Source organism: Lepisma saccharinum, chromosome 3 (assembly GCF_977018435.1).
Source record: "Lepisma saccharinum chromosome 3, izLepSacc3.1, whole genome shotgun sequence".
NCBI classification, from domain to species: Eukaryota; Metazoa; Arthropoda; class Insecta; order Zygentoma; family Lepismatidae; genus Lepisma; species Lepisma saccharinum.
The window spans coordinates 128,818,982-128,831,812 of NC_139231.1; the positions used below are offsets into that span (position 1 = coordinate 128,818,982).

A 12,831-nucleotide genomic window follows, 5' to 3' on the forward strand; every position below is an offset into this window, starting at 1 on the left:
ACCAATATAAAATTTACCGATAACTGATATTCTACCAATCCGATATAAAATTAGAAATGGTCCTTGAAGAACCTGAAAGGTTCATTGACCTCCTTAATAAATGTGTGTTTCAAGATGACTGCAGTGAAAAAGAAATTGCATATTTAGACATTTACTTTTTTAGAAAGTAGGGCATGGAGATTATCCATAAAGATTACAATAAAATGGCAGAATTTTGCACTAAATTATCAGATAATTATCGATATCGGATTGGTAAAATAATCGGTAATTTTACAGATACCGATTAATCCGTCCCATCCTATTCCACTCTCTCTCCCTCTTTTTTTCTCCTCACTTTCCACTATCCCTTCTCTTCTTCCTCAACAAAACTCTTCTCTAACAATTCCCTCTAAAATATCTTTTCAATCTACAGCTTTCTCTTTCTTCCGCCCCTTTTCATCAATTCTATATCCCCACTCTGTACTCTTCTCCATCTCTCTAACCTATATTATACTTTTATCCCCTGCTTTCTCACCACTCCTCTTCTTTCTTCTCTTTCCCATCTTTGGAGACAAAGGGATAGGAAAGGGAGGATAGAAAAGAGACTGGAGGAAAGATGAGGGAGAAGACTAAGGAAAGAGGGAAGGAGAGTAGAATTGGAAAATAGAGTATACATCTATTGTGTGTTTGATAAAACAATATCATTTATTAAGAACAAAAGACATGAACATTGTTACAAGATACTAAATAAGATTGAAACAAAGTTAGTATATTAAAAAAAAAATATGTTCACACAAAATTACAATGTAGTGTAATTATGTAATGTATTATTACAATACAATTACTCACACTTCATTACACAAATTAAAGAAATGCATATTCTGATAAACTGCTCGTTAGATAAACAATAAATTACTGAACATATCACGGTAACACTTGTTACTATAAACAAAAACAATATTTGGTTGTTACAATCAATAAATTAAATAAATATGTATAGTCACTGATATTTCTGTATTGTAACGATCCCTTTGAAACTCAATGGAATCGTTATAACCCAGAAGTGCTCATGACTGTACAAGAAATACCTTCCTTACATATGCCTAAATAATATATATATATATTTTAATAAATAATGACTGGATTAAATAAAAAGTTATGCTTGGTTTTTATCCCTTCAAAACCATGTCAAGTTTCAGCCAGTCTTTTTTTTTTAACTAAAATATAATAAATAATCTTAACACCACAAGAGACTTTCCTATTGTTTGAAAATGATTGTTCCTAAACTGGATATCTACCTAATTAAATCATTAAACCACCAACAGTTGAAGCTTTACGACGTTTCACTCGGCCTTCTACATGTTCCTCATCACTTAGGTCAGTGCTTACATTGAACATAACTTTCTGAAAAGAGATCAAAATCAATGTGCTTGATAGAAGTAACAGTTCTTGCACATATTTTACTTGAACTATTTCAGTTAGAGAAATTGAAGACCCCCGGTGCAAGAACTAGAAAGCTCCACTTTTTGGTCAAAATTGATTTTTTTTTTTGCTGTAATCTATCACGAAAGAAATGCTATCTGCTGGTACAAGAATCAGACTGCTCCACAGATTTGTTGTGTAGTAGGAATGGAAAAGGAGTTCTCTGGCGTGTTTCTGCCAGCGCATCATCGCAGACAGCTCCTGGAGCAGTCTGGTTCTTGCAGCGGCTATAGTTCAGTGTTCGACCACTTGGCGGCGTGTAGCAGTTGCTATCGAGACCGCACACTTCAATATGTATGTTACTTCTAGCTATTGCACGTGAATACCCCTAAATTCAACATTTCATTCTTTTATTCAGTTTTTCGTGTCTTGTGAAAACTTTTATAATTTGGAGCTGTCTGGTTCTTGCACCAGGGTCTTCAATTGTTCTCTGTTGAAGATATTAAGTGAGAAAATAAATTTAATTAATATTGCTAAGTTTATCAATGTTAATCATTCACACTACTAACAGCTATATACGCTGCTTCAGAATATAATGCATTAACATGTAAGGAACTTTATAATTTCATCAACTCATCTTGGACAAAATGCAGAGATTCAACAAAACAGCATTCAGCTGGTGAAATATTGTTTTAACCAGGGCTGTGCAAAACTGGTTGGATACCATGTATAACCTGTATTTTAATTTACGCCGGAGCCATTTCAAGTGCAGGTTTTTCAAACTTGCCACGAAGTACAAAAAAAAATAATTTAACTCTAGAACTAATTTATGTAGACAGATGAAATTTGTTTTGTTTTCTTTCTTAAAGATTAAAAAAAAAAGGTAAAGTGCTCCCCTGTGCATAGCACCACGCCATGAAGGCGTATAGGGGGTGTGGGGGTAACGCCCCACACTTTCTTGATCCGGTCGTGAGTGGGGGTGATGTGATCAGCATCACGCCCCTGACCGCCTTTACCCCCCATGGTTTCCCCCGGGTACCCATGTTATTCGACGCTGGGTGGGCGCCGGGGCCGCTTCCATCGTTAGAAAAGTTCCCGGATTTGAACCGGCCGGGGATGGGGCTTTTAGTGGAGGTAAAATTTATACGTTGTGCCTGTTAAAGGAAGAAGAAAGTTGAATTTTAAAAAATTGACATTTCAGCAGTTTGGCTGTAAAAAATTTACTCAATTACTTTTTGATATCCCCTCCTATATACAGTCTGCGCGGAAAGTATTGACGCCAACAGCATTGACGTCAATTATTTTCGCGTTTTTACATAGGACCACCTATCTCCTAAATGACACCGTGAAAAGAGTTGTCGTTCATGGGCAGTAAACTACCACCTGCGATCTTCCTTTGTTCGTAGCTGCAAGTTTCAACTCGCTCAGATTCGAGTGGGAGACATTGTTGTAAGTGCGCACGTGCGTGTGGTATTTCCTGTGAATTTTGGGCTGTTGTGTTGGTGTTCTGAGTTGATTTTGTGTGTGAAACGATGCCTTACAACATATTGAAGCCTGGTGATACTGAGCAGGTGATTGGCTTGTTTAGAGCAGGCATAAAAAGCACAGAAATCACGACACAAACAGGCGTGAACCTGAGAACAGTGCAACGTTTGGTGAAACGCTTCAAGGACGAAGGTGGGGTCAACCTTTAGTTATGGTGGTGTAGGAGAGTTAGTTATTCTTCCTAAAAACCAGACCATGAATCAGTACTCCTATTTTGAGTTCTTCAATGATGTTTTGGAAGTGTCCTTTGAAAAAGTGGAGCATCTTTTTTTATGCAGGATGGGGCTCCTTGTCACACAGCCAAAAGTGTGGTTTCATGGCTCAAAGATGCTTGTGTCCCTTATTTTGATGATTGGCCAGGACAAAGCCCCGATTGAAAATCTGTGGTCTATCATGAAGTGACATTTAAGGAACAGGGACACATCTACACTCCTTAAGCTAGAAGCTGCCATAAGGGACATTTGGGTCAATCTGCCAGTTAATCTCCTCCAAAACCTGTCTTTGAGTGTTCCAAAACTACTGACAGAATGCCGGAAGCATAAAGGAGGGTCGACAAAATACTGACTACAAGGTGAGTAGTACAACATTGATTTTGTTGTTTGTTTGGTGGATACATCTGTTGTGGTTCTTGCTTTCACTGGTGTGGCATCAATACTTTCAGTGCAGACTGTATATTTGCTGGCTCTTGAGAAAAAGGGCCTGGTACCCCAAGTTATTTTTAGTTTTGGCTACCCCTGCTTATAACTGGTGCTGATGTAGTGTGATTTACAAAGAAACACAATTCCTAATTTACAAATTAGATGATGTTACTTACTCTGTCATTATGTAAATAAGCTCGCTGTCGTCTTCTGGAAGGAGGTTGCTGTTCACCCTCTTTGGAAGGGGTCATTTTTCTTGAAATGCACTGTTCTTGAGGACCTTTATCAGTTGAAATCTCTACTACATCAACTTCCTGAAATTGAAAGTAAGCATAACATATAATACAGCAAAGTACTGGTTCTAGATCCAAAAGGTGACAAAAAAGGGGCTAAACAAACTAGCACAAGAAAATGCATTCAGATAAGTCATGGAAAAGACAAAGACATACTTATCTGAGACACTGATGAGAAGTGCCCATCACATAATACAAGGTGCATTCAATAAATAACCAGAAAAATAGTATAAAAAATCTAAAATACGACAATGATTGTTATGTTTGTTATTTTGTGAAGGCATCTGTAAGCTATTCTATCAAAATCTAATTATTGATAACTTGTTTGAACCAATTTCCAAATTCAAGTACAGTCAACTCTCGATTCTACGACCCCGGGTATAACGACCCTCTCGAAGTAACGACCCTTTTCCCGGGAACCATGAAAAATTTAGAAAAAAGTTGAAAAATTTGGAAAAAAAAAGTTGAAAAATTGAAGAAAATCGGCCGAAAAATGTGTTGTTTTTTCCTCCACTCATTCCCTTTACGACCGCTCTACCGCTCACTATTAGGTCTGAACTAAAAATAAACACCACCACACCATGCTTGAGTGATATCCAATAGCACTTGACTTCTGCCCTCCCCTCCCTCAAGTGCACCAATGTTACCCCGCACCTGACTGCCACTACCCAACGCACCAGGCTTGTTTTGCCACGCTTGCTCTTGGATACGCGAGAAGAGAAGATCGAATGTGCTTGGATGTTATTTTAAATCGACTTGACTTGTTTCCTTGTCCTAAGAGCTGCTGAAAACTCGCGGGGGAGGGTGGGAGTAGCCCGAAATGACTGCTGGACTTGCAGTCTTTGCCAATGTGTATGGCAGGTCAAGCTCTTTCATCGATAAATACACCACCTTCAGAGATAAGATCGCAGGAATGTTCGAAAATACAGATGTGTGGCACCTGGAAGTCTGGCCCATCTGTCCAGCTCTGACCTAGAGTTCATTAGGTTCCCGTGAGTGATCAACTCTCGGCCTTGTAGCCGACAACTTCCGGTAACCGCTTTCATTCAAAACGTGTTCTTTGTTCCCTGCAACACTTCATAAAAAAGCGAAACTGTTAGAGATAATCAAAACCACAAAGGTGAACTAAAGATCGTCAACCTGTTTAATGCGTTGTCATCCAGGTTTCCACAAAAGTTTACTTCGATCTTACGTGCATCATAACTCCCGTTTCCCAATTCATACGTTTTCCTAATTGTGTCGATGTTGTAATATCTGCCAAAAAAGTGTTCCGTTGGCTGACTGACTTCTCCCTCTTTTCCTGTCAGCAAACAAAGGAGGGAGGGGGGCAATGCAGATTGTTTCAGCCACGATTTTCTTGCTGATGCGGGCTGATTACAGGCGAGGGTGGAAAAGGAACCACCCCTCTTCCTTTCCTTTGACGTCTAAAATGGGGCAACCAGTTCTGGATATATTCTTGAAAACGAACAAAAACCATAGAACAAGTAAAAAAAAGTGACCCTCTACCCTTTCCCCAGCTCATTCTCCGCCACTGGTGTGCACGGCAATGTTGATAATTGCAGATTTCAGTTTTTTTTATTTATTTATTATTATTATTATTATTTAATGCTGTTGTCTGCATAGGAAATATTGCCCGTATTATTGTCTGTTGCATGGTAAAACGTAAAGCAAGGGTCATTTCTTTCTTCTTTACACTGCTGTTAAAAGTTCCCTCTTCCGACAGTTGCGTTATCTTTAAAATGCTGGGACTTTTCTCTTCCGCCACCTGTTGCTCGAACTTCCAGCCGGTCTCCTTGTTTTTACAATGCAGCTGGCGCCAGTGTTTTGTCTAGCGTCTGCAAAGCTCTTGCTTGCAGATAACAGTGATGACTCATCCAGCTCAAGGAAAAAGTTATTGTTTTGAATGTTATTGTTTTGAATCTCCCAAATGCAAAGCTGTTTTGATTTGACGATAACAACGAAATTGGATCTCCAGAAAGGAAAACAAGAGTTAAAATAACCATGTTCTGCACCTTCTGATAAGCAAATCTGTAAATTTAATTTGCATTCGCTTTCTTCAGAACCATTCATGTGGAGGAAAAAAAAAGTGTGTTCAATGTAGGAATGGTCGCTGAGACTGATTAAAAAGACATTATTCAAGGGAAAAACGTTTGGAGGGGTGGGTGTTTGACATCGAGAATACTCCTACATCCAACATTAAATCGTTGATTAACGTGAGAGTAAATAACGATCTACCATTTTGATATGTGAAAATGCGCAGTTTCATAAAGCTTCTTTTCAGTTCATTTTATGCTCATGGGCTAATCGGGACTAAATATACAGTTTAAAGTGAAATTTAATTCCAAACCCGAATGATTATCGACTGCCACGCTGTTTAATGACGTGTTGTAGAATACGCATTGGGTGAAAACAGATCGCAAGTTGCGCGTTTCCTTTTTCACGCTGGATTACAATGCAAGTCAAGGAAGGAGTTTGGACTGCTCCCTTGAATGGAGAAGGAGGGTGAATGACGTTGGTTGAAGCAAAGAAAAGTGACTTTTTTTACGATGCATTTTACACAGCCGAACCAGAACGAAAATTACAGCCCTGTCTTTATTTTTTTTTTGTCTGGTACCTAGAGAGGTTGTGTTGTTTCTCCCGAGAGATCTAAAGGTAAACCCCTATAAAATCCAACATTCATTCTGCCCGATTATCTCAAGACTTTTGCTGGCACCAGTCTGACTGGTGTCAAAATTCTTCGAGTTTCGCTTGCAATAAGCGAGAGATTGTTTTCCTTTCCATTGGTCTCGGTGCAAACGGGTTTCTCATGAACTAGAATTGTAAGAATTTCCTGGAAATGCAACGACTGTGCACAATTGAAACAAAGTAACATTATTTTAAATTCTCGTTTGTGAAAACTTTTTCATGTTCTATTTTCCTTCTCTCAACACGCATCCTGTGCATAACAGGTTGTATAACTACCAGGATAAATGTTGTTACCATCTCCTAAGGCATCTTTGTGTCCGTTTGAGCTCCCTTTAAGCTGAAAATTGGTGCAAATTCCAATAACGACCCCTTCGAAATAACGACCCTTTTCCCGGGAACTGTGAAAGGTCGTTGAATCGAGAGTTGACTGTACTTAGGACTAATACTAACAAATGAAAATGAAATTAAAGAGAAAATAAAAAGCAGGCTTAATTCAGGAAATGCATGTTACTTTTGTCATCTCGTTTAATATCTAAGAAACTAAAAGTTAAAATATACAAAACAGTCATTTTGCGAAATTTGGTCCCTTACATTGAAAGAGGAACATAAATTGAGAGTATTTGAAAATAAGATCCTTAGGAAAATATTTGGACCTAAAAGGGATGAGGAGGCAGGTGAGTGGAGAAGGTCATATAATGTAGAACTGCATAATATGTACTCATGTCCAGATATAAAAAAGGTAAATTGCTCCCCTGTGCTATGCACCACGCCATGAAGGCGTACAGGGGGTGTGCGGTTAGGGTCGCACACTTTCTTGATCACGGCCAAATGTGGGGGTGATGTGATCAGCACCACGCCCCTGGCCATCCATCTTTACCCTCCCCCCCCCCAGAGTTTCCTCCAGGTACCCAACTTATATGATGCTGGGTGGGAACCGGAGCCGCTTGAACAGGTGGAAAAAATCCCGTTTTTTAGAATAATTAAATCAATCAAGAAGACTTAGATGGGCAGGCCACGTGGTACGATTAGGAGAGGAAAGAAGAGTTTACAGGATTCTTGTTGGTAAACCTGATGATAAGAGACCTGTAGGAAGGCCAAGACGAAGGGATAACGTTGAGATGGACCTAAAGGAAATCGATCGGTAGGAATGGAAAACAGTATATAGATCTTGCTCAGGATAGGAACAGTTGGAAGGCCTGTGTTGCTGCAGCCATGAACCTTCGGGTTTAAGAAGGCTAGAGAGTTAGTTAGTTTTAATCTGTAAGCTATTTATAGCTGGGGCTGGCACCCTTATAGGAGTGCTCCAAGCTTCAGCAGCAAAGTGATGAGAGATTTTTGTTGAGTGAAGACGTGAAACCCATAGAAATTCATCGCCGCATGACAGTTCAGTACAGTGACAACTGTATGAGTCGATCACAAGTGTACGAGTGGGCTGAGGGGTTCAAACAGGGCATAACCAGCATTGTCACTGCAGTCACGGAAAGCAACACTGCTCAAGTGGAGGACTTCATATGGGAGAACAGGCATATTACTGTTTGTGAAATTGCTTTTCAGATGGAAATAAGTGTAGAATCCAACGTTTTGTGTGAAAAACTGAAAGCAGCCATTCTGCAGAGACGACGTGGTCTGGTGTCCACTGGCATGCTTTTACTTCATGACAATGCAAGACCACACACTGCCCATGTCACATTTTCTACCATCAAGGACCTAAAGTTTGAGTGCTTACCCCACCCTCCATATTTGCCCGATCTCGCACCTTCTGATTTCCACACCTTTGGCTCACTGAAAGATTCGCTAAGATTGAGGTTCGAGAATGACTGTGCATGAGCGGTTCCGCACGCATCCAAAATATTTTCTGCAGAAACAGTGCCCTTATCAAGTGCTGGCATAGGTGCATTGCACTGGGTGGGACTATGTTGAAACATAGTACTGTAGTTATTTTGGTGCTTCTAATAAATACTTGTTACAACAATATTTCAGGTTATACAGTGCTTTTCACTGTCGAGTCGTCTGTGAAGTGGCAGCCAGCACGCCAGTCAGTGCTGGCGCATCTGCAGGCATTTAGACTTGCAGCTGTACACTGACCTTGGCACTGGATGCATCAGTGCTTCATTGCTTCATTATTCAAATAGCTGGTGTCCAGTTTGCATGTGTTTGTGAAATGTTAATGTGTTAACAAGTGTTTTAGATTGTTTTGTTTTACTTTACATATTTCTGGTGTTTTTTTGCAGTCCTAATAATGCCACACTATACGTACAATTTAAAACAACATTTTTTTATGTACAACTTTTATGTAATTACGAATTTTTGTAGAGAAGTTAGAAGGCATTTTGCAGCAGCATTCCCAGATGTTCCTGTTTCACACAAAGGCAGTATTCGAAAACTTGTGGACAAAAATAGGGAAACAGGGTCTGTTCTTGCTAAGAAGCAAAGGGTAAAACGGTGGTGCTTACTGAGGAGAAAATAGATGACGTTGGAGCACGATTGGAACATACTCCTCAAAAATTCCTCTGCCGTCTTGTACAAGAAACAGACATTTCATGACATCTGCGTGGCGAGCTACCAAGCTTTTAAACCAGAAGCCATGCATTAGAAGAATACATGTTAGCGAAAATTTCATAAAAAGATGCCATAAATGCAGGATGCATGGATGCAGGAGGACAACATTTCCAACACCTCTTGTAACAAGGTACGTGCTCATTTTAATTGTAACTGTCAATGTAATTGTACGAGCTTATTTTCATTACATAGCCGGCTCCAGTTACGCAGATGTTGCATTCAGTTTGCTGGCAGACATACTCACACTGCCCAGCATGCTAGCCACTGCTTCACAGACGACTCAGCCGTGAAAAGCACGGTATATTGAATGAGCCTTGCATTATTAAGAGTGATATGTATGTTACCTGTAAGTAGTTCAGGTCTACATATGTAAGCAAATGTGGATAGAGGACATAAATATTGATATGCAATAGGGATGAAATATAGTGACTAATTCAAATACTAAGCAAAATTAAAGAATAAGATATTGCAACCACCCAATAAAATAATTAATTCCCCAAACATCCAACTCATTGTATATTATTACTAAAAATAAATATAAAATAAAATTCTACCAAAAAGGAGTGACACTCTATTGGAATAGATTGATATAAATTGGATAAAGACCGATATGAAATTTTGGACGATACCGATCCCAATATAAAATTCTAAATGGTTCATTGACCTCATAATAAATGCCAGATGAACCAAGTTTTTGCAATGCAACACAAGCTGCATACTGTATTTAGACATTTACTTTTAAAAAAGTACAGAATGGAGATTATATCATTATATCCATAAAAATTATAACAAAATGGCACAGTATTGCACTAAATTGTAAGACATTTTAGATACATTCCTATGTTGGCAGATACCAATGATTTTGAGTGGGTAGAGTGTAGCAAAGAAGAGCAACAACTCGTCTCAACATTTCTTTTTAAAAGGTTTGTTCACCCTACCTTGTGACAGGTTGGAAGGTCAGCATAAGAAGTTCCATGTACATTTTCTGAGAAAGACTGGATAAACCCTCTCCCTCCCGGAAAGCAGATGAAAAATCAAAGGTATGGGTAAATTGAAAGTGGCACCCAAACGTGACCTTTAAGGCATATAACTGCCTGGTGAATGCTATGTGAAAGTAAAAGAAACCATTCATGACAATTCTTGCATGAAAACTCGTGGGGTACGAAAGGTGGACATTTTAAAACCAGCATTACTATCAAGCCGAACTAACATCGGTATCAGCTCAGCCCTAATAATTAACATATGAATCATAAATATCTATATTTTTTCTTTCTGAGACACTTGGTTGGATACACTCTCCCCAAAATATATTTCTAGATATGTGCCTGGTGATGTGATGAGTTAGTATGGCCCAGTCACTAGTCTTTGTTAAACTGGAATTATGAAGTATCGGTAACGGCAAATGGTGGTTTTGGCTGTCCTAGTCCCATCCCTAATATAATTTGTTTGTAATCGACTTCACAATTCCACCATTTAGTTACGGTTTTTTATAAATATGAAGGTGGAATCTATGTACCTGGCTCTTGTAAATTTCTAAATACAAAGTTCTTTGAAATTTCAATCACCTAGTTACATACGAGATCTGTCCAAAAATTTCCTGAACTTTGAAAATAGCTTATCTTAGAAACTATTTAGCTTTTACACAATTGACAGTGATGCTTCCATTTGTCAAAACATTTCTGGAACAATTCTTTTGTGATACTGTGCAGTATCGAGAAAAAGAACTCAAAATATCAAGAGACTTTCTTCATTTTCATTTGGGGTATGGAAAAGTCTGCAGCAGGCAAGTAAGCAAGTTGTGCAACTACTGTGGCCTCCGTTTCACCAAAAACTGGCAGATTAAGCCTTAAACGTCAGCTGTGACAGTCCAGCCTAGGCCACAATGGGTTTTCAATGGGAAATTTAAATTTCAAAAGGTTTTTAATAAAATTTTATATCTCAAACTACAAATGCTAGATTTATAAATTACACCTTTTGTTCAGTGCAGATTAGCTACAAGCTTGTTTTGGGGGGAAATAAAATTTTCATTATCAAGTTCGGAGAAAAAAAATTTCTAAAGGAAAAGTCTTGCTTCTTTTTGGCAGTAAATTCAAAATTCCGAAAGACTTATCTTACATCATGAAAACTATGAATGCTATATCATCTTGTTTTCTTTAGTTCAGACCAGGCTATAAGCCTATGGTTGAAGAAACCAAATTTTAATTTATCAAGTAGAAAAAGACTATGATAGGAACAAAATGAAAATTTTTCATTTTTAACGGAAATTGAAACTCGTTGGGCTCCCATGTAGGCAATGCTAGGAGGTTAGAGTTGAGAACAGTACCTGTATATTGTCGGACATGTATTCCATTCTTGTGGCAGGAATTGCACACTTGCTGCTGATACTTTAGGTAAAAAAAAATATTCTAATGTAAAAGCCATGCTTGATTTCAGCAGAAAATTTAAAATTCTATAAAAGTTTTCAAAAACAAAACAAAAAAAATATATTGCCCGGAAACTATGTATGGTACAGTTACAAATTATGCTAAGTTTTCTTCAGTATAGACTAAGTTATAAACCTATTATAAGCCTACGGTCGGAAAAAAAATTCAATCAAGTAGAAGAAATTTGAACTTCATCGGGCCCCCATGTAGGCCAAAGAGTTTTCTTCACGATTTGATTTGATTTGATTTATGTTATTTCGCTTTTTGTGCCACTTTTGGCTAATTTGTGAAGATGAGGTGATGAAATTGATGAATAGACACTCACAAACATCCATTCCCAGGCCAGCATTCGAACCCGGGACTCTTCACAAGTTGAATGCAATGTATCCATTTCTACATTTTCTATCAGAATACATGAGTCTCTTCAGTGACCTTGCTGTTTTGAGCTTGAGATTTTAACTTTATGCACAGATAGACTAGTTGGGACTGGATGTACAGTTTAAAGTTTGATCTGAAATACTACGTGGCTCCACCAAGTTTCAGTGACTTCATGAACAGTTACAAGATAGAACAAATTACTTTCCTGACAATGTCAACAATTTTATCAATTTTGAATGAGCATCAACTGAAAAAATTCAGTCACTTTTGAAACAATTTCACCATTCCTATGTTTAGCCTAATTCTGAAATGCTGTTCTCTACAATTTAAAACAAAACTTCATAAAAAATTCATTGCTAGTGGATATGGTTTACTCTAACTGCAACAGAAATTGTAAGATGAACCTCTTGCATGTTGATACAATGACTAAGCACACTATTGTGTTGCAGTTTCTTCATGATACTTGCCCAAGTTGAAGCATTAGATGCATTGCACTCTTGTCATGTTTATTTAAATGTTCAGGAATGTTTTGGATCAACCTTATGAATTAAATAAGGTTCTCACCTGATATAATTTGGAAATGTACCTTAAATAATGTTGTGCCAGCTCAGTGATCAAGCCTGTTAAGTGATCGACTTGCGATTTTGCCACTGAAATTACTGGATTCGACAAAACCTGGGCATGGGTGTTTTTTTGTGAATATAGCTAATCATTGCTCATCATTATCATTAAAATTAGTCAAAAGTGGCATAAAAACAATGTTAACCCTTACACGTTGAGACATGGCATATGTCACATTTGGTTTTTCAAGTTTTGGACCATAGTGTGACTCAAGTAAAGTTCAGAGATACATATTTTGAGTGCTACCTGAGACTTGAGGAATCCTATTAGCAATTAGTTTGTTTAATT

General features: G+C 38.2%; 1 protein-coding gene across 3 annotated transcripts in view; it reads right to left on the reverse strand.

Moving 5' to 3' along the window:
- Positions 1-755: 755 nt before the first annotated feature.
- LOC145986001 (uncharacterized) overlaps positions 756-12,831 on the reverse strand; it is a 47,879-nt gene continuing 35,803 nt past the window's right edge. For all 3 annotated transcript variants that reach the window (XM_083120163.1, XM_083120164.1, XM_083120165.1), the window contains 2 exons: positions 3,761-3,898; positions 756-1,383 (listed from right to left, as the gene is read on the reverse strand). In XM_083120163.1, the coding sequence (XP_082976289.1) occupies positions 1,282-1,383; positions 3,761-3,898 (240 nt within the window). In that variant the 3' untranslated portion in view covers positions 756-1,281. The remainder of the gene's footprint in view (positions 1,384-3,760; positions 3,899-12,831) is intronic.